Raw genomic sequence first — 23,028 nt, 5'->3', positions numbered from 1 at the left:
TCAACAGGTTAAACACAAGTGCGTTTTTATTTTTGTATTTTCAGACAGTGGCCAGAACTGTAGTGCCAACAGTAAAGGTGAACAGCTGAGTGCCAAGCTCAGAGCTTTACCCGGGACAAACGAGCCTTACGAGAGTAGCAGTCACAAAGAAATAGGCAAGTGCCCATGTCCCCACCCAGCCCACAGGCACAGCAGGTCCGAAAACTGGTGAGACGGCAAAAATGTATAATTGGGCATTAAGAATTTCATATGTACAGAGAATTGAAATGACTTGGGAGAGCATTTCTGTTTACTCTGCTTTGTTCTCACAGTTTTGATTATGAGACTAACTGGCTTCATGTTTGTTTTGTTGTTATTTTTTTTATATCATTCTAATGGAACTATCTGTTTTGAACCTAGATGCCTCATATGTGGATCCACTTGGCCCTCAAGTAGAAAGACCAAAGACTGCGGCCAAGAAAAGACTGGAGGAGGATGATTTTGCTGATGAAGAGTTAGGAGATGATTTGCTTCCTGAATAATATGTATATTATGTTATTTATTAAAGGAAAGAAATTACCTTTCAAGATAACACCCATGTTAAACCTTGGATTAGATATACAAACTTTAATTTTGTACACTTCCAAAGTTTTTAATAAGTGTATTGTGTTCTATGAGTATGGGTTTAAGTCTTGTTTTTTTTTTAATGGAAAAAAAAAACATGTGAAACTAATCCGTTAAGCTATGACTTCCTTACCCTTTTGAAAACATTGACCCCTCCCCCAACCAAGTAAGAAATGAATTTTGTTGGACAACCAGTTATCACAAACACACGTATGCATAAAAATTATCTTTAATACTGCAGTGTATGCTATTTTCTATAATTTCCTTTTTAAAGTGTTATAATGAAAACTACATTGATTTCTTGGATTGAAGCTTGAATAATACTATGCTAGGACACATCATTGCTGGATATTTAGTCAAGCTAAATTGCTTCGAGTTTGGAAACTATACTTTTTTGGAAATTTGCCTGAGTGGGGATTAAATTACTACTAGAAGCCCGGTGCACAAAATTCATGCATGGGCGAGGGAGGGGGAAGGTCTTTCAGCCCAGCCAGTGCCCTCACACAATCTGGGACCCCTTGGGGGATGTCCGACTGCCAATTTACAGGCCTAAACCAGCAGTCGGACATCCCTCTTACAACCTGGGACGTTGCGTGCACCAGTGACCATACTTTTCATACAGGTGAAAGGCATCTTGCTGTTGTATGGGCAGCTACATTTTTTTTTGCCCTGATTTTTTTTTTAAATTACTTTATTGATTAAGGTATCACATATTTGTCCTCACCCCCCCTCCCCCCGCTCCCTTCCCAATCCCCCCCACACACAAGTCCCCCTCCCCCTGTTGTCCGTGATCATTGGTTAGGCTCATATGCAAGCACACAAGTCCTTTGGTTGATCTATCTCCCTTGTCCCCACCCTCCCCTACCTTCCCTCTGAGGTCTGACAGTCTGATGGATGCTGTTCTTGTTCTTCAGTCTATGTTGTTCATCTTTTCCCCTAGATGAGTGAGCTCATGTGATACTAGGAATACACTTATAGGAACTGAAAATGAGACAAGCAATAATGGTTATGCTGAGAGGCAAATGAATCAGTCTGTAGTGAGTTTCTTTCTGGGCCAACAGTTCTTTTGAGTCCCGGTTTCTGTGTCCAACAGTTGTTAATGTGTTCATAACAGCAATGATATTTCAGTTCTGGATGGTGGACAAATGGTGGTATTGCAGGTCCGACCCTCTCTGGTTTGGTCCTGGGCAATCTGCAGTGACGCATATCTGCTGACTGCTAGTATGGCAAGGCATCGTCAGCGTCTTCCATCTCTGGACTGTTTCTCTTCTGACTTCATGGCTGGAGCACTCCTGTCAATTCCTCTCTATTGCAGGAATCCACATGTCTCAGAGTTGTTTTCTGAAAATATACAAACATATTCTCGACCAAAAGTTAATAAAGGAATATTTTCTATGAATTTGATTTGCGATCCTTTTTCATTTTTTTGCCCAAATGATTTTCCTTTGGCTTGTTTTGACACCATGTATGTTTTACCTGGGTGACTTGCTGTTAGCATTACAAATGAAAGTTAATTTTCTAAAGTAAAAATTTTCTAGATGTAATTTATTTGCAGGATATTTTTCCTTACATGATATTCTTCTACTATCCCCCCTTTTTTGGTTTAAATATTGGGAGGCTTTTGGAAATTTTATGCTGTAATCTTGATAGCTTTTAAATTTTACTTTTTTGCACTAAAATGTGACTGCTTTAGGTTCATTATATGTTATGCAATTTTACCATGAGATGAACTACCAATAAAAATTTTAGTTAACACTTTAGTAACAGCTTTTTTGTCCAGTACAATTGATTTTTCTAGAGTATTTGCTTATTTTGGTTGGCCAATTTAAATTAGTCTGAAAACTTGACTACTATTTTACTGTCAAATTTAATACTCTAACAACCATCTTGTTTACCCTGTAATTATTAGTGGAGAGGATTATTTGCCTTCTTGAGTAGGCCCTGAGCATTCCTGGTGCTAGGCTGGATTTAGATATCCTAGACCCCAGTTCCCCGGATCATGGGTGCAAGACATCTCCATCAAGTCTTGTTGCGGTGAGAGGGCATCTGCTGTCGGCCAAGTCTCTGTTACCTGGGTCCCGATTTGAGCTGGGCATGTGAAGCTGAGCAGCCATGGGGGCAGGAGATCTCCTTCAGCAGGGGTGAGGGTTCAGGCCCCTGCAAACTTGGGGGGGATGAAGGTCTGTGCCCCACCTCTGTTGACCCCCAAGTTCTCTCCTGATGGCCCCTGTGTGACTGTGCCTGTCTTAGGTTGTTCCTTCCCTGAGGAATCTTACCCGTCTCTGGCTAACCAGCCATCCTCCGGGGCCAAGCAGGGTGATGTGAGGTTTAGTTCTGTCTCCTTGGTCGCCTATGCCCCCATGGCCTCCGCGCCCAGCACCTGTCTTGGAATCCCCTCGCCTGCTGGCAGGGTCCCAGCACTGATCACATATCTTGTGGAACCCAGGTTTCTTCTCCAAGGAGGCCCAGCTCACCCCACTGGGCAAGAGACACATCCATGGTACCAGCCATCATGAGGTTTCACCCTTGGCATGAACAGAAGGTCAGGCAACAGCTGTGGACAATTGGATTGTGAGAAGCAGGTCCCTCTTGGCTAAAAGGGCAAGAGGGGCCAATTTAGAATGCTCAGGTGCCTTCCCAGGGGGCCCTCTACATAGTGGAAGGGATTAAACCCTTTCATGTCCTTTTTAAATTGCTGCCAGACATTCAAAGAATTAGTTTGTAAGTTTGTTTGGGGTAATTATATAATATGCTGTTGTAATTCTAAAATATCTAGAGATGTGTTACGTTTGTCTCCAAGCACCAAACAGATGATTCCCCCCCCCCCCCCATGGGTGTGAGGAATTATTATATGTAATGGGGGTGATCCAAGTCTGGGAAAATTTTTAATGACAGTGTAGAATAATATCATGTAAGGATATTCTTTGTGCTAGTCCATGGCAATACCCTTTCAAACTGGCTGTCTATTTCTTTTTGTATAGACAAGGTCTTGGTTACATTTTCTGCACTTCTACCACGGGCAAGTAGTGATAGTAGTGACACCCTTTCTTTGGTGTCCACACAAGCCAGAAACCTCTCTTTAATTGTACACACAAAGGGGCATTGTTTTGATTTTGTGTCATACAAAAGGGAAGCTGGGTGGAGACCCCTGTGTATTTATACTTTCTTGCCCCCCCCCCCCCCCCATGGACCTCCTGGATAACCAAGGTGTTTGGTATTATTGGTGACTACGTTAGTCAGGGGATCAGCCTATATGAGTGGTCTTACCCATGAAGAGTCAGGAGCATAAGTCCAAAATACTTACCCTCTTGTCCCAGGTAAAATTACCTTACATCTGATGATTGCTAGCATGGCTGGAAAGGTGTTCTCGTGCATTCTTGGGTTTCTGGTTACCTCACAATTTCTTCCCTGAGGTTTGACATTCTGATTGATGTTTCTCTGTTTCTGGATCTATTTTTTCCCCCATCAGTTTATGTTGTTCCTTATATTCCACAAATGAGTGAGATCATGTGATACTTATCTTTCTCTGCCTGGCTTATTTCACTAAGCATAATGTTCTCCATCTCCATCCATAATGTTGCAAATGGTAAGAGCTCCTTCTTTTTTACTGCAGCGTAGTATTCCATTGTGTAGATGTACCACAGTTTTTTAATCCATTCATCTGCTGATGGGCACTTAGGCTGTTTCCAAATCTTAGCTATGGTGAATTGTGCTGCTATGAACATATGGGTGCATTTATCCTTTCTGATTGATGTTTCCAGTTTCTTAGGATATATTCCTAGAAGAGGGATCACTGGGTCAAATGGGAGTTCTATTTTTAGTTTTTTAAGGAAACTCCATATTGTTCTCCACAGTGGCTGCACCAGTCTGCATTCCCACCAGCAGTGCACGAGGGTTCCTTTTTCTCCACATCCTCGCCAGCACTTGTCATTTGTTGACTTGTTGATAATGGCCATTCTGACAGGTGTGAGATGGTACCGCATTGTTGTTTTGATTTGCATCTCTCTGATGATTAGTGATTTAGAGCAGGTTTTCATATGTCTCTTGGCCTTCCTTCTGTCTTCTTTCGAAAAGTTTCTATTTAGATCAGTTGCCCATTTTTTGATTGGGTTGTTTATCTTCTTTTTGTTAAGCTGCATGAGTTCCCTGTAAATGTTGGAGATTAAACCCTTATCGTTGACATCATTGGCAAATATGTTCTCCCATGCAGTGAGCTTTCTTGTTGTTTTATTGATGGTTTCTGTTGCTGTGCAAAAGCTTTTTATTTTGATGTAATCACATTTGTTTATTTTCTCTTTAGCTTCCATTGCCCTAGGAGCAGTATCAGTGAAGAAGTTCTTTTGGCATATGTCAGAGATTTTTCTGCCTGTAGATTCCTCTAGTATTTTTATGGTTTCCTGTCTTATGTTTAAGTCCTTGATCCATTTTGAGTTTATTTTTGTGTATGGTGTAAGTTGGTGATCTAGTTTCATTTTTTTTTGCATGTATCTGTCCAATTTTCCCAACACCATTTATTGAAGAGACTGTCTTGACTCCATTGTATGTTCATACCTCCTTTATCAAATATTAATTGAGCATAGCGATTTGGATCGATTTCTGGGTTCTCTATTCTATTCCATTGGTCTATATGTCTGTTCTTGTGCCAATACCAGGCAGTTTTGAGAACAGTGGCTTTGTAATATAACTTGAAATCTGGTATTGAGATCCCTCCTACTTTATTCTTCTTTCTCAGGATTGCTGTAGCTATTCGGGGTCTTTTTTTATTCCAGATGAATTTTTGAAAAGTTCGTTCTAGGTCTGTGAAGTATGCCATTGGAATTTTAATGGGAAGTGCATTGAAAGTATAGATTGCTTTGGGTAGTATGGACATTTTGATGATGTTGATTCTACCAATCCATGAACATGGTATGTTCCTCCATCTGTTTATGTCTTCCTCTATCTGTTTTTTCAGTGTTGTATAGTTTTCCGTGTATAGGTCTTTTACCTCCTTAGTTAAGTTTATTCCTAGGTATCTTAATTTTTTTGGTGTGATGGTAAATGGGATTGCGTTTTTAGTCTCTCTTTCTGTAAGATCATTATTGGTGTATATAAATGCCATAGATTTCTTAGCGTTTATTTTGTATCCTGCTACTCTGCCAAATTCATTTATTAAGTCTAATAATTTTTTGATGGAGTCTTTAGGGTTTTCTATGTACAGTATCATGTCATCTGCAAATAAGGACAGTTTTACTTCTTCTTTTCCAATTTGGATGCCTTTTATTTCTTCTTCTTGTCTGATTGCAATGGCTAGTATTTCCAACACTATGTTGAATAGGAGTGGTGAGAGTGGGCATCCCTGTCTTGTTCCTGTTCTTAGGGGAAATGGTTTTAGTTTTTGCCCATTGAGTATGATGTTGGCTGTGGGTTTGTCATATATGGCTTTTATTATGTTGAGGTATGATCCTTCTATTCCCATCTTGCTGAGACTTTTTATCAAGAAAGGGTGTTGGATTTTGTCAAATGATTTTTCTGCATCAATTGATATGACTATATGGTTTTTATCTCTCAATTTGTTTATGTGATGTATGATATTTATTGATTTGCGAATATTGTACCATCCTTGCATCCCAGGGATAAATCTTACTTGGTCGTGGTGTATGAGCTTTCTGATGTACTGCTGGATTCGATTTGCTAGAATTTTGTTGAGGATTTTGGCATCTATGTTCATGAGGGATATTGGCCTGTAATTCTCTTTCATTGTGTTATCTTTATCTGGTTTTGGTATTAGGGTGATGCTGGCTTCATAGAAGGAGCTTGGGAGTGTCCCTTCTTCTTGAATTTTCTGGAATAGTCTGAGGAGGATAGGTTTTAGCTCTTCCTTGAATGTTTTGTAAAACTCCCCTGTGAACCCGTCTGGCCCTGGACTTTTGTTTGCTGGAAGTTTTTTGATGACTGCTTCAATTTCTTCCATAGTTATCAACCTATTGAGACTTTTAGTCTCTTCCTGAGTAAGTTTTGGAAGGTTGTGTTTTTCTAGGAATGTGTCCATTTCCTCCAGGTTGTCTAGTTTGTTAGAATAGAGTTGTTCATAGTATTTTTTGACAATCCTTTGTATTTCTTTGGGGTCTGTTGTTATTTCACCTCTTTCATTTCTGATTTTGTTTATTTGGGTCCTCTCTCTTTGCTTCTTGGTGAGCCTGGCTAGAGGTTCATCAATCTTGTTTATCCTTTCAAAGAACCAGCTCTTGGTTTTGTTGATCTTGTGTATTGTTTTTTTGGTCTCTATGTCATTCATTTCTGCTCTGATCTTTATTATTTCCTTTCTTCTGCTCACTGTGGGCTTTTCTTGTTGCTCCCTTTCTAATTCTTTGAGTTGTTGAGTTAGATGATCTATTAGCATTTTTTCTTGTTTTTTGAGATAGGCCTGTAGAGCTATACACTTCCCTCTCAGGACTGCTTTCATTGTGTCCCATAGGATTTGCAATGTTGTGTTTTCATTGTCATTCATTTCCAAGATGTTTTTAATTTCTTCTTTGATCTCATTGATAACCCAATCATTGTTTAGTAGCATGCTATTCAGTTTCCAAGTGTTTGAATTTTTAGGAATGTTTTTATTGTAGTTTATTTCTAATATTATGCCATTATGGTCTGAGAAAATGCTTGATATGATTTCAGTCTTTTTGAATTTGGGGAGACTTTGCTTGTTACCCAAAATGTGGTCTATTTTTGAGAATGTCCCATGTGCACTTGAGAAGAACGTATATTCCATGGCTTTGGGGTGAAATACTCTGAAGATGTCAATTAGGTCCATCTGATCTAGTGTGTCATTTAGAATTGCTGTTCCTTTGCTGATTTTTTGTCCAGAGGATTTATCCATTGATGTCAGTGGTGTATTAAAGTCCCCTACTATGATTGTATTGATGTCGATCTCTCCCTTGATATCTTCCAGGAGATTTTTTATGTATTTGGGCGCTCCTGCATTAGGTGCATAAATGTTTACCAGAGTTATATCTTCTTGCTGGATTGCTCCCTTTAGTATTATGTAGTGGCCTTCCTTATCTCTTATTATGGCCTTTACTTTGAGGTCTATTTTATCTGATATAAGTATCGCAACCCCAGCTTTTTTCTCATTTCCATTTGCCTGAAAAATGTTTTTCCATCCCTTCACTCTCAGTCTGTGTGAATCTTTTGCTCTAAGGTGGGTCTCTTGTAGACAGCAAATATATGGGTCATGTTTTCTTATCCATTCAGCTACCCTTTGTCTTTTGATTGGTGCATTTAATCCATTTACGTTTAATGTTATTATTGATAAGTACCTGTTTGTTGACATATTTTTCCTTAGTGTTTATGTTTCTTCTTGCCTTTCTCTATCTTCTTTTTACAGCAGCCCCTTTAGCATTTCTTTCATTGCCGGCTTGGTAGTGATGAACTCTCTTAGCCCTTTTTTGTCTGTGAAGCTTCTGATTCCACCTTCAATTTTGATCGATAGCCTTGCTGGATATAGTATTCTTGGATTCAGTCCCTTGTTTTGCATCACTTTGTATATTTCAGTCCATTCCTTTCTGGCCTGGTGTGTTTCTGTTGAGAAATCAGTTGATATTCTGATAGGAGATCCCTTGTAGGTAACTTTCTGTCTCTCTCTTGCAGCCTTTAAGATTCTTGCTTTGTCGTTGGTGTTCGTCAATTTAATTATGATGTGTCTTGATGTCGGTCTTTTGGGGTTCAACTTGTTTGGGACTCTGAATGCTTCTTGGACTTGGATAGTTTTTTTCTTGTCAATATCAGGGAAATTTTCTGTCATTATTTCTTCCAACAGGTTTTCTAGTCCTTGCTTCTCTTCCTCTCCTTCTTTTATCCCCATTATTCGAATATTGTTTCGTTTTTTTGTCGTCCCAAAGCTCCCTTAGGCTCTCCTCTTGCTTTTTAAGTCTTCTTTCCAGTTGCTGCTGAGTTTGTGTGTTTTTTCCTACCTTGTCCTCTAATTCGCTGATGCGGTCCTCAGCCTCTTCTACTCTACTCTTTAAGCCTTCCATTGTGTTCTTTATTGCAGCTATGTCGTTCTTCATCTCCTCTTGGTTTCTTTTCATGTTGGTGACGTTTTCATTCAGCTCCTTAGAGTTCTCATTGAGTTGTGTGTATTTGTCATCCATCCGTTTAAACATCCTTATAACGAATACTCTGAATTCTTTTTCTGTTAAGCTGCTAGCCTCAAGTTCATTTAACTCCCTTTCTGGTGATTCTTCCTGTTCCTTCCTTTGAGAATTTCCTTTCTGTCTCCCCATGTTTTCCTGTAATGTTTTGATTGTAGTTTCAGTTGCTTTGCTACCCAGGTTCTTTTGGTGATGGTGCTACTGATGTAATCTCTCAGTTCTCCTGGGCTTGGTAATCTAGTGTAGTTCCCTACTTGAACTATTTGGGTTCTCTTGATGTAGGCCTGCGAGTTTGAGAGGCACAACTGCAGTGTCTAGAGGTCAGCAGTCGTGGAGGGTAGTATTCCAATTTTTCTGTCTTGCACCCTAAATTGAAATTACGCTTGCCCAGTGGGGACTCACAGTGGCTCCAAGGAACCGTCTGTCGGGGTGATATGGTTCGGGGGGCCTGCACTCTGGAAAGGCGTGACTGTGTTGCCCAGAGTTCTGTAGTTGTGGGGTGGGCAGACTCAGTTTTTAATGCTGTACCTATGGTGGATAGGTGCTTACTCCCAGTGGCAGCTCAGAGGAACACCCTCGGTAAGTTTGCCAGCGAGGCACACTGAAGCACTCTGAGGAGCTCTGGTAGTGTAACTGCTTAATAGATACTAAAGGTTTTTCTTTTGGGCGGTACCTATGGCCTCAGGGAGTATTCAAATCCTATAGTGTTAATCAGAGTGGTATCTGGGTGTGGCTATAATGGTTGCCTGGAGACTGGAGGGAGGGGTTATCTCTTAGGAGAAAATGGCGACCCGGGATCCGATGTGACTCAGCCCCAGACACGCTTCCACCTCTGCCCACTCTCCCCAGGTTCCACCACTCCTCCCCTTCTCCTGTACCTCAGCACGGGTAGGTGTCTGTATCCGAAAGGTCCTACGAACTAGGTTCAGTGGAGAAAGACGCAGGCCCCGGCGCGAAGCGGGACCGTGTCTTTGCAATCTCCTCTCTTGCCGGCACTGCGCGGTCGGGCAGTTAGCTCTTCAGGGCTGCCTCTGAGCTCAGATCTCAAATCAGACTCCAAGGTCTAAAATCTACTACCTCCCGCAGACCCGTGGACCCTTTTTCTCAAGTTCAGACACTTTGCCTGTCCTCAGGGACGTGGCTTGGCGCCGTGTAGTTTTCCCCTGACCTTCTGGGTTTAGAGATCCGGCAGATTCTATTGCCCAGATCCTTGTTTTACCTTTTTCCAGGAGATCTCTGCCCTTCCCAGCTGCAAACTGTCTCACCAGCCGCTTCTCCTTCGCCAATTCGGGCTGGAATCCTCTCCTTTCAGCTGCTCCCTCTATTTCCTCCTGCGGGTGTGGGGCCGCGCAGACTGCTCACTCCCTTCCCGCCGCCATGTTCTCTCTTTTTTGCCCTGATTATAAAAAGTAGTACACCACATGATTCTTCTGAGACACTAGTACCATTTTCCCCATCTTATGGGTGGAAAACTGAAGCAGAGAGAAGTTAAGTAATTGGCTTTGTCACACAGTTATAAGTGTCAGAATCAGGCTGACCACAAAATGTGTAAGCCAAAGTCCATGCATATCATCACTGCATCATCCTGTTTTTTTAGTGTTAGAGTAGCCTTGCCAGGTTTTAATTTTTAAATCTAAGAGACTGTTCCCAATATATAGGGAAGGGTCCCTAGGCCTGGCCAGCAATCAAGGCCGATCTGTGAGGCAACCGGCAGGGCAATCGGGGGGGGGGTCCTGCTGGCACCTGCCTTGGCTGGCAGCCTGGCGCCACCCACTCGCTGGCCCCACCCCCAGCCACTGCCGCCACCGGTTGCCTCCCTCTGCCCACTGGCACCCTCCTTGGCTGGCCTGGCACTGCCCACTCTCCAGCCCTGCTCTCCATCGACCGGTCATTCCGCAGGTCGTTCCACCGTTTGGTCAATTTGCATATTAGGGTTTTATATAGATAGATTAAAACAATAGGGGAGATCAAAGATGGCTGCAGAGAAGGTAGAAACTGCACACACCTCCTCCATGTGCCAAACTGGATTTACAGCCAAAATATAGAGCAATCAACCTGAATAAACAACTGAAAAACACCTGAACAGGAGTATTATATCCAAGGATTGCTAGAAGAAGCTACACAGAGACTGGTAGAAGGGCGGAGACATGAAGAGGGTTGGTCCCTGCACCCAAGTGTAGTGGCTGAGAAGCCAGAAGGTTATTGTGGCTGCATAAGTTCCCCCCCAGCCCCAGTCGGTGTGGCTCAGAGGTTGAGCATCGACCTAGGAGCCAGAAGGTCACAGTTCAATTCCCAGCCAGGGCACATGCCCAGGCTGTAGGCTCAATCACCAGTGTGGGACGTGCAGGAGGCAGATGAACAATGATTCTCTGTCATCGTTGATGTTTTTCTCTCTCTTTCTCCCTTCATCTCTGAAGCCAATAAAAATATTTTTAAGTCCTCCCCGAGGAGAGTGGGGTCTCAACCCCATGCCATAACCCCCAAACCAGAGCACCAGGGCTGGGAAGACGAGCCTACATAGCATCTGGCAGCAAAAATAAGCAGAGACTTTGCTGGGAAGAGAAGAAAGTCTGCTACCATCCCGGGTACTCTCCTAAGGAGCATTGCACAGGAGCATGCTCTTGGACACTCATCCAGGGCTCTGATAGAAGACTCAGAAGCTATAGAGAGAAGATCTGGGTAGCATAGCTCCAGAGATCTGGAGGGTTGGCTATTGAGGTCCCAGTCCTGAGTCAACATCCCCCACTGCCCACAGGCACCATCTCCCAGGGTCAGGCACTCCTTACAGCACCATCTGAGGAAAGGGCACTAACCCCATCCTCCAAATACTGATGACACCACCCTTCTAAGCTCAAGTCCTGCAAAAGGGACAGTTGGCTGCACCCAACAGAGACCTGGAGAATCTAGTACAGAAAGGCTTTCAGATGGTCATTGACCTGGTGGCTTTGGGACAAGGGCCAGTCTCTGCCTCTCCCACAGGTTGGGGACTTCCTTGTCAGGGTCCGTGGCAGCAGGGGCTGTACAACTAGGGTGAGGCTTGTACTTGCCCCCCTCCCACGGGCCTGTGCCACTCCCAACAGAGGGCTGCCTTGACTTCATTGCCAAATCCTACTAAGCTCAGCTCTTCAGGGGGAAGGCGGCACAACTCAGAACTGGGGAACTTGGTGCAACGCCCCTCAGAGCCCTCCATTAGGGTCTTTGGAAGTGCACTGCAGAGCTAGGCAGAGGGGGCAGATGGCTCCCCTCCCAAGGACCAGCACCATGCCCAGTGGAGGGCTGCTTGATTTGTTCTTCCCAGGCCTGCTGGCACCGCCCAGCTGGTGCAGCTTTACAGGGGAGAGGGGGCACAACTCAGAACTGTGTCATTTGAGGTGTCCCCCTCAGATCCTCCCATCAGGGTCTCTGGTGGTACACTGTTGAGCTAGGGGAAGGTGAGCAGTTTGCTTCCCTCCCAAGGGTTGAGGGCTGCCTTGATCTGGTCCTCCAAGTCCTGCAAGGGGAGTGGCGAGGGGGGGGAGGGAGAGCAGGCAGCACATTTGAGAGCCCAGAGCTCCAGAATGCAGCTACAACATCAAAGTTTCCGAAGGCATGCCTGCAGAGCTATGGGAAGGAGGCATGCAGTTTTCTCATGGGCCAGTGCCATCACAATGGAAAACTGACTTTATCTGTTTTCAAACCCCCAGCTGGCCACGTCCTGCTGGACTGTTTCAAGGGAGGAAGGAGGCTCCACTCAGAGCCGGACATTCAGAGTGCATCTATCTCAGAGCCTTCAGTCCAGGACTTGAGCAGGTGTGGCTACAGAGCTAAAAGAAAGAGTGCAGCTCACCCCCCTCCCATGTCACCCCAGTGGTGCCACTCCTAAAAGAAGGCTTTATCTACTTGCCCACATTCCAGTGACCCTGTCCTGTCTTACTGAGCTTGATCCTGCAGTGAGGACAGCTGGCTATACCCAACCTGAGCCTGCAGTGTGCTCCTCGTGGGGGGTGGATTTGAAGACTGTAGCAGAGACCAAATGGTATGGCTCTGGAACAGGGGCCATGTTCTTCCCATTGTGTGCCAGACCATGCTGCATTGAACTAGGAGACCAGCTAGCCCTGTCTGCTCAATCTGGTCACTATGACCCACTGAGCTTGAGCCCCGTGGAAGGGCCAGTGGGGCATGGCCATCATGGGCCCACTCTACAGTCTTTCTTCATAAGACTCTGGAGAAAGTCCAGGCAACTAAGGGGTGGGGGTGCAGGTGGAGCAGCCAACAGGTGAAGGCCAACCTCAGAATACCTTGGACTTTTGTTGAACTGATCCCAGCTCAGAGCTCTAGGAAGTCAAGTCATCTACACAGATTGGCCCCTCCCCCACACACCCAAGTCAAGTAGACACAGGCACACACAGTGAACAGCTTGGTAATTCTAGACAGGTAGACCAAAACTGGTTACACATAATGTCTGACAGCAACCTGCACCTGAACCACACTCAAAGGACCAAGAACCAACACAAGCAGTGGTGGGCTTCAGACGAAACCAGAGCTTGACCCAACCAGCCACACAAATTATATACCCAAAGGAAGATTCCAGAAGAATCATACCCTGATAGGAATAACCCAACCTTGAGAAGCAGCCCCCGCATAACATCTCATACAATGTGATAGAGGTTTACTCCTATAATCATCCAACCTGAAAGATTAACTGCATCCACAACAGCATTCAACAAGTTGGAATTATAACATGAGATATACATAATCCACAAGAAACATTCTTGGAATATGAAGCTCAAGTGATCTGGAAGATTTTGCCACTGAGCCCAACAAGACACCTTGAGATTGCACCTGCACAGCAGCTTGCATGCCATGATCAGGGTTGAGCCTCACAGTCAGACAGCCTGATGGTTGAAACCACCCACAAATTGGCCAACAGCAATTAAGACCCAATTACCAACATGAAGGCCCAAACAATGCACACAAGAGACATTCCTAGAGCACTCAGCTCAGGAGATGGAGACTGCAACACTGGGTCCCACAGGACACCTGCAGCAGAAGGCCACAACACCAAGACTGGGAATCATAGAAGTTCTATCTAATACATAGAAACAGACACAAAAAGAAAGCCAAAATAGGGAGGGGGAAAAAAAGCAATAGTTCCCAAAGGAGAGAATGCTAGTAATCTCCAGAAAAAGAGCTAAATGAGATGGAAGCGGGCAACTGATCAGAAACAGAGTTCAAAGTAATGGTTAGTAGGATGCTCAACAGAATGAAAAATGACATAGAAACCATGAAAAATAACCGGTCGGAAATGAAGATACCATATCTGAAATAAAGAATATATTGAAAGGAATAAACAACCAGTGGATCGAATCAGCAATTTGGAAGACACGGTAGGAAAAAAAAAAGCAGCAAAAAGAATGTTGGTGGTTTAAGGGAACTTAGAGACAACATGAAATGTAACATATGCATCATACGGATACCAGAAGGAGAAGAAAGTGAGCAAGGGCTACAGAACCTGTTTAAAGAAATAATGACAGAAAACTTCCCCAACCTGGTGAAGGAAAAACACAAATTCAGGAAACACAGAGAGTCCAATCAAGATAAACACAAAGAGACCAATACCAAGACACAGCATAAATAAAATGACAAACGTTAAAGACAAAGAGAGAATTTTAAGGCAGCAATAGAGGGACAGTAAGTTACCTACAATGGAGTTCCCATAAGACTGTCAGCTGATTTCTCAACAGAAACACTACAGGCTGGAAGTGATTGGCATGAAGTATTCAAAGTAATAAAAAGCTGCAACCAAGCAGCTCTATCCAGCAAGCCTATCATTTAAAATCAAAGATGAAATGAAAGAGTTTCCCAGACAAAAGAAGACTAAAGGAGTTCATTACCACCAAACCAGCATTGCAATAAATGCCACAGAGACTACTTTATGAAGAAAAATAAATCTATAGAGAGAGGATCATAAGCATAAAGAAAAAAATGGCAATAAGTACCTATTAATAATGACCTTAAATGTGAATTGATTAAATGCTACAATCAAAAGGCATAGAGTAGCTGAATAGATAAGAAAACAAGACCCATATATATGCTGTCTACAAGAGACCTGCCTCAGAACAAAAGTGAAGGGATGGAAAAAATATTCCATACAAATGAAACAAAAAAAGCTGGGATAGTAATACTTATATCTGACTAAATAGACTTCAAAACAAAGGCCATAAAAAGAGACAAAGAAGGTCACTGCATAATACTAAAAGGATCAATACAATAAGAAGATATAACCTTTGTAAACACATGCACCATATATAGGAACATATAAACTCTTGGTAGACTTTAAGAGGGATATCAACAGCAAGACAGTCATAGAAGGGGACTTTAACACCCCACTATCATCAATGGATAGATCTTAAAGACAAAAAATCACCACGGAAACAGAGACATTTAACAACACACTAGATCAGATAGATTTAATTTATATTTACAGAAAATTTCATCCCAAAGCTACAGAATATATATTCTTCTTAAGTCACATGGACCATTCTCAAAAATAGACCACATGTTAGGACACAAAATAAGTCTTAACAAATTCAAGAAGATTGAAATCATATCAAGCATCTTCTCAGATCAATGGCATGAAACTAGAAATCAGGTACAATTTAAAAAAAACCAAACACCTCAAAATCAATCAAACACAATGGAGTCTACAGGGCAGGTTATTAAACAATGAATGGGTTACCAATGAGACAAAAAAAGAAATCAAAAATTACCTGGAAACAGCCAAGCCCATGTTGTTCAGTGGTTGAGGGTCAACCTATGAACCAGGAGGTTCAGTTCGATTTCTGGTCAGGGCACAGGCCTAGTTTTCGGGCCTGATCCCCAGTAGCGGGTGTGCAGGACACAGCCAATCAATGATTCTCTTATCATTGATGTTTCCATCTTTCCCCCTCCCTTCATTTCTAAAGTCAATCAAAAATTACCTGGAAACAAATGAAAATAAACACACAACAACCTCAAATCTATGCGACACAGTGAAAGTAGTCCTGTGAGGGAATTTCATAGTATTACAGGCCTACTTCAAGAAGCAAGAAAAATCTCAAGTAAACAATCTAACCATACACCTAAAAGAACTAGAAAACAAGAGGAAAATATCAGAGTAAGTAGAAGAAAGGAAATAGTAAAGATCAGAGCGGTAATAAATAGCATAGAAACTTAAAAAAATAATACTAAAGATCAATGAAACCAAGAGCTGGTTCCTTGAAAAGATAAACAACATTGATGAACCTTTAACCAGACTCATCAAGAAGCAAAGAGAGGCCGAAACCGGTTTGGCTCTGTGGATAGAGCGTCGGTCTGCGGACTGAAAGGTCCCAGGTTCGATTCCGGTCAAGGGGCATGTACCTTGGTTGCGGGCGCATCCCCAGTAGGGGGTGTGCAAGAGGCAGCTGATTGATGTTTCTCTCTCATCGATGTTTCTAACTCTCTATCCCTCTCTCTTTCTCTCTGTAAAAAAATCAATAAAATATATTTTTTAAAAAAAAGAAGAAGAAGCAAAGAGAGGACCCATACAGATAAAATCCAAAATGAAAGGGAAGAAGTAACAACTGACACCACAGAAATACAAAGGATTGTAAAAAGAAATACTACAAACAATTAAATGCCAACAAATTAGACAACCTGAGCAAAGTGGACAAATTCCTAGAAACATACATTCTTCCAAAAGTCAGGAAGAATCAGAAAACCTGAATAGACCGACAACAACTAATGATATTGAAGCAATAATCAACAAAATTCCAGCAAACCAAAGTCCTGGACTGGCTGGCTTCAGAGGCAAATTTTGCCAAACATTTGAAAAAGAACTAACACCTATCCTCCTCAAAGTATTCCCAAAAAATTCATGAGGAGGGAACACTTCCAAGCTGTTTTTACCAGGCCAGCATTATCCTAATCCCAAAACCAGAGAAAGACACTACAAAGAAAGAGAATTGCAGGCCAATATCTCTAAAGAACATAGATGCTAATGTCCTCAACAAAATATTAGCAAACCGGATCCAGCAGTACATTAAAAAGATCATACCCCATGACCGTGTGGTATTTATTCTAGAGATGCAAGGTTGGTATAATATTTGTAAATAAATAAAAATGAAATATCACATAAATGAAAGATATATCATATGATCACATCAATATACCAGGTATGTAGAGAATGCATTCAACAAAATGCAGCACACATTTATGATAAAAACTCTCAGTACAGTGGGAATACAGGAATCATACATCAACATAATAAAGACCACATACAAAAAACCTACAGCAATTATATTCAATGGATAAAAAATAAAACCATTTTCTTTAATATCAGAAACAAGACAGATATGTCCGTTTTTACCACTTATTTCAACATAGTACTGTAAATCCTAGCCACAGTGATAGGACAAGAAGAAAAAATAAATGGCATCCAAATTGGAAAGGAGGAAGTAAAATTGTCATTATTTGCAGATGACATGATATTGTACAGAGAAAACTCTAAAGAATCCACCAAAATACTACTACATATAATAAATGAATTCAACAAAATAGCAGTATACAAAATCAATATCCAGAAATCAGTTGCATTTTTGTATACCAATAATGAACTATCAGAAAAATAAACTAAGAAAACAATTCCATTTACTATTGCAACAACAACAAAAAATAAGGTACCTAGGAATGAATTTAACCTAGGGAGTTAAAGACCTGTACTTGGAAAACTATAGAACATTGAAGAAATTGAGGAAGATACAAATAAATGGAAACATATACCTTGTTAATGGATTGGAATAATTATCATCATTAAAATGTCCATACTACCCAAAGCAATCTATGGAATCAAAGCAATGCCTATTAAAATATCAATGGTGCCCTAGCTGGTTTGGCTCAGTGGATAGAGCATCAGCCTGCGGACTAAAGGGTCCCAGGTTCGATTCCTGGTCAAGGGCACATGCCTGGGTTATGGGCTCGATCCCCAGTAGGGGATGTGCTGGAGGCAGCCAATCAATGATTCTCATCATTGATGTTTCTCTCTCTCTCCTTCTCCCTTTCTCTCTGAAATCAATAAAGAAATATTAAAAAAAAACTAAAAAAAAATAAAATATCAATGGCATATTTCACAGATCTAGCAAATATATTGCAAATCCTTATATGAAACCAACAAAGACATTAAATGGCTGCAGCAATCTTGAGAAAGAAGAACAAAGTTGGAAGAATCAGAATACCGGATAGCAAACTATACTGCAAATCTATTGTACTCAAAACAGCCTGGTATTGGCACAAGAACAGGCATATAGATCAGTGGAATACAACAGAGAGCCCAGAAATCAACCCATGCCTTTATGGTCAAGTAATATTTGACAAAGGAGGCAAGCACATACCATGGAGTAAAGACAGTCTATTCAATAAACGGTGCTGGGAAAATTGGACAGTTACATGCAAAAAAAAAAAAAAAAAGAAAGAAAGAAAAGAAAAGAAACTAAATCACCAACTTATACCATACACAAGAATAAACTGAAAATGGGTAAAAGTCTTAAATATAAGTCATGAAACCATAGAAAACCTATAAGAAGATATAGGCAGTAAAATCTCAGACATATATTGTAGCAACATTTTTGCCAATATATCTCCTAGGGCAAGGTAAACAACAGAAAAAAAACAACAACAAAAAAAAAACCCAAATGGGACTACATCAAAATAAAAAGCTTCTGCAGAGCAAAATAAACCATTAACAAAATGAAAAAGGATTAAAAATAGTGGCAAAGTGGAAGCTATACTGACATTCTCCCAGGACCAAACTGGAAATACAACTAAATACAGAAAATCAACCCTAAAACATCAACTGAGGACTAGCTGGAGAGAACCTGATAACCAAGGACGGAAAGTGAAGACCGCATAGAGACTGGTAGGAGCTGCGAAAATGTGAAAGGGCAGGCCGGGCTCCCAAAGACAGCAGCTGAAGGTTGGAGGGATAGCTCATCTGTGGGGGGTTCCCACTGAGAACTCTGAGGTCTAACCTCCAAGCTCAGCTCCCCAGCCCAGAGAACCAAAACTGAGAAAGAAGCTCATAGAACATCTGGCTATGAAAAGCAGCAGGGTTTCTGTCCTCTAGCCAGAGACGGCTGGAAATTATGGCATCCTCTAAAAGGGTCAAAACACAAAATTTTGTGTGCAGCCACTCACCTTAGGCTCTGACAGAGGGAGGGCAAAGTGGACTGGAGCTGTGTGTGGAGAGTCCAGGGTTGGGGACTCTGTGGTTAGAGCTTAGAGGGCAGCCACCCTGGTTTCCTGTGCTGATTCATTCTCTCATGCTGCAGAGGACATCTTTCTCCATGGAACTTTTCTATCCAGGCAGTTTTTGCCTGGGGGGAAGGCAATTTCCCCACCCTATTGGAAGACCTCATGCTCCACCCTATGGTCAGTAGCACGAGGCAAATTAAGACTCAGAATAATCAGATTGCAGGCAGAGGTGGATCTCTGGAGGATTTTTTTTAAAAATAAATTTTATTGATTTTTTACAGAGAGGAAGGGAGAGGGATAGAGAGTTAGAAACATTGATCAGAGAGAAACATCGATCAGCTGCCTCCTGCACACCCCCCACCGGGGATGTGCCCGCAACCAAGGTACATGCCCTTGACCGGAATCAAACCTGGGACCTTTCAGTCCGCAGGCCGACGCTCTATCCACTGAGCCAAACTGGTTTCGGCTCTCTGGAGGATTTGAGTCCTTGTCTGATCTCCTTCTGGGTATGGGACTAGGAAAAGCAGAGCCTGGTGCACATCTTGGTCCTTTCCAAAGGCACCCAGCTCCAGCAGAGGGAGCCACAAGTTGTGAATTGTTGATAGCTCCAAACAGGGAACTCAGGACCAGTAATAAACAGCATCTGACACTGCCCTGCACTAGATATTGGAAATCATAGCAGATCTATCTAATATATAGACACAAAGCCAAACAGGCAGCTAAAATGGGGAGACAAAAAAAAAAAAAAACCCAAATGAAAGAACAAGAGAATTCTCCAGAACAGCTAAATGAAATTGACATAGGACATTTACCAGATATAGAGTTTAAAATAATGGTAGCAAAGATGCTCAATAGCAAAAAAAAAAAAAAAAAAAAAAAAAAGTAACTATGAAAAAAAGATCAGTTGGAAATAAAAAAATGACATAACACTAATAAAGAACACATTGAAATGAATACACAGCAGATTAGGGAAAGTCAAGGATCAGATCAGTGAATTAGAAGACAGAGTAGAAAAAATCATTTAGTCAGAGAACTAAAAAGAAAAAGAAAACAATTAAAAACAGGAGGACAGCTTACAAGAGCTATGGGGCAACATGAATCATAACAATATCTGCATAATAGGTGTGCCAGAGGAGAAGAAAGTGGGCAAAGGATAGAGAATATGTTTGAATACATAATGGCAGAAAAATTTGCTAACCTGAAGGAAAAAGTCACAAAAGTCCAGAGATTACCAAGCAAGAAGAACCCAAACAGGCCCATGCCCAGACACAGCATAATTAAAATTGCAAAAATTAAAGGCAAAGAGAGAATCTTAAAGGCAGCAAGAGAAAAGCAATTTGTTACCTACAAAGGAGCTCCCTTAAGATTGTCTGCTGATTTCTCATCAGAAACTCTACAGGCCAGAAAGGAATGGCATGAAATACTTAAGGTAATGAAAAGCAAGGATCTTAAACCCAAGATTACTATATCATTCAAAATAGATGGTGAAATAAAGAGCTTCTCAGACAAAAAATGACTAAAGGAGTTTATCACCACCAAAACAACACTGCAAGAAATGCTAAGGGGGCTGCTGTAATGAGAATAACAAACAGAAAGAGAAACCCAGACATACAGAATTTAAAATGGCAATTACCTATCAACAATAACATTAAATGTAAATGGATTAAATGTTCCAAACAAAAGACATAGGGTAGCTAAATAGATACAAAAACATGACCCATGTATGTGCTATCTACAAGAGACCCACCTCAGAATAAAAAACTCACATAAAATGAGAGTGAAGGGATGGAAAAAATGTTTCCATGCAAATGGAAATTTTTTAAAAGCTGGGTAGCAATACTCATTTCTGACAAAAATGAAGGCCATCACAAGAGACAACAAAGATACTACATAATACTAAAGAGATCGATCCAACAAGAGGACATAACCCTGGTAAATATATATGCATCCCATATAGGAGCACCTAAATATATGAAAAAACTTCTAGAGAACTTTAAGGGAGAGATTGACAATAATCCAGTCATAGTAGGTGACATTAACATCTCATGGACTTCACTGGATAGATCTTCCAAACAAAAAGGAAACAGTGACTCTGAATGACACACTGGATCAGATTAATTCAATTGACATTTATAGAACATTTCATCCCAAAGTTGCAGAATATACATTCTTCTCATGGGTCATTCACAAAGGTAGACCACATGTTAGGACACAAAACAAGTCTCTACAAATTCAAGAAGGCTGAAATCATATGAAGCACCTTCTCAGATCACAATGGAATGAATTAGAAATCAACTACAATAAAAACACTCAAACACATGGAGGCTAAATAACATGTTATTAAACAATGAATGGGTTACAAATCAGATTAAGAAAGAAATCAAAACTTCCTGGAAAGAAATGAACCTACAACCTCAATTCTATGGGACACAGTGAAAGCAGTCCTGAGAGGGAAGTTTATAGTACTACATGCCTATCTCAAAAGATAAGAAAAATTAATAATAAACTATTTAACCCTACAACTATAAGAATTAGAAAGAGAATAACAACAAAAGCCCAGAGTTAGTAAACCGAAGTAAATAATAAAGATTATTGCAGAAATAAATGACATAAAGACTAAAAAACAAACAAACAAAAACAAAAAACAGTACAAAATATCAATAAATCCAAGAGCTGGCTCTTTGAAAAGATAAACAAGATTGATGAACCCCAAACCAGACTCATCAAGAAACAAAGAGAGAGGACCCAAATAAATAATATAAGAAATGAAAGAGGCAATATAACAATGAACACCACAGAAATAAAAAAAATTGTTAGCCAATACTGTGAACAACTATATGCCAACAAGCTGGACAATGTGCATGAAATGGAAAAATTCCTAGAAAAATACAATCTCCCAAAACTGAATCAGGAAAAATCAGAAAACCTGAATAGGCCAATAACAACTGATGAAATTGAAGCAGTAATAAAAAAATTAAAAAAAAAAAAACTCCCAGCAAGCAAAAGCCCTGGTCCAGATGGCTTCACAGGTGATTTTACCAAGCATTCAAAAAAGAAATTAACACCTATAGTCTTCAAACTATTCCAAAAAATCCAAGAGGGGGGATTTAAAATGGCACCAGAGTAAGTGGAAGCTCCCAAACATGCTCCCAGGACTAAACTAGAATTACACCTAAAATACAGATGAACCACCATGAAAAATCAACTGAGGACTAGCTGGAGAGAACCCTGATAACCAGGGATGGAAAGTGGAGACAACATAGTCACTGTAGGAAGGGTGGAGCTGTGGAAGGGCAGGTAGGGCTCCCACAGACAGCAGCTGACGTTACGGAGAGATATCTCAGCTGTGGGAGGTTGCCACTGAGAACTCTGGTGTCTAATTCCCAAGCTGGGCCCCCCAGCAGAGAGCACATAACATCTGGCTGTGAAAAACAGCAGGGTTTGGTGTCTGCCAGGGAGAGATGGCTAAGAATGTAGGCACCCAATTAAAGGGCCCACACACAACATTTTGAGTGCAGCCACTCACCTTGGGCTCTGGCAGAGGGAGGGAAGAGTGGACTGGAGCTCTATAAACATAAGCCAGGTTTGGGGGATCCGGAGTTAGAGCTCAGAAGGCAGAAACCCTTGTTTCCTGTGCTGAGTCATTCCCTCACACTGTGGAGGTCACCTTCCTCAGGCAGACCTCTGCTATCCTGTCGTTTTTGCCTGGGGGGGAAGACAGTTGACCCACCCTATTGGAAAATCCCTTGCCCCATGGTGTGGAGTTTCTGAGGCCCATTAAGACACCAAGAATAACAATCAACCTCCAGGCAGAAGCAATTGCCCCACCCTGTTGGAAAACCTCTCACCCCACCTGCTTGAGGCTACTCCAGACCGAATCCAATCAGTCTGCAGGCAGAGGTGGGTCTCTGTAGGATTTGAGTTTTTGCCTGGACTAATTAGTCAGAAACAGCAATTTGATTCCCCATCGCAGACACCATCCCAGACTGTTCAGCAAGGTAAAAGCAAGCAGGACCCCAAGCACCTGCAACTGACACCTGTGGGACCA

General features: G+C 41.6%; 1 protein-coding gene across 1 annotated transcript in view; it reads left to right on the top strand.

Moving 5' to 3' along the window:
- Positions 1 to 1,269, top strand: part of IFT88 (intraflagellar transport 88) — a 203,627-nt gene extending 202,358 nt beyond the window's left edge. The window contains exons 25-26 of the mRNA XM_054718696.1: positions 45 to 155; positions 400 to 1,269. Coding sequence (XP_054574671.1) covers positions 45 to 155; positions 400 to 521 — 233 coding nt within the window. The 3' untranslated portion in view covers positions 522 to 1,269. The remainder of the gene's footprint in view (positions 1 to 44; positions 156 to 399) is intronic.
- Positions 1,270 to 23,028: the final 21,759 nt, after the last annotated feature.

Source organism: Eptesicus fuscus, chromosome 7 (assembly GCF_027574615.1).
Source record: "Eptesicus fuscus isolate TK198812 chromosome 7, DD_ASM_mEF_20220401, whole genome shotgun sequence".
Lineage (NCBI taxonomy): Eukaryota > Metazoa > Chordata > Mammalia > Chiroptera > Vespertilionidae > Eptesicus > Eptesicus fuscus.
Note: the sequence above shows the minus strand (reverse complement) of the source record. Positions and strands in the feature narration are given on the sequence as shown.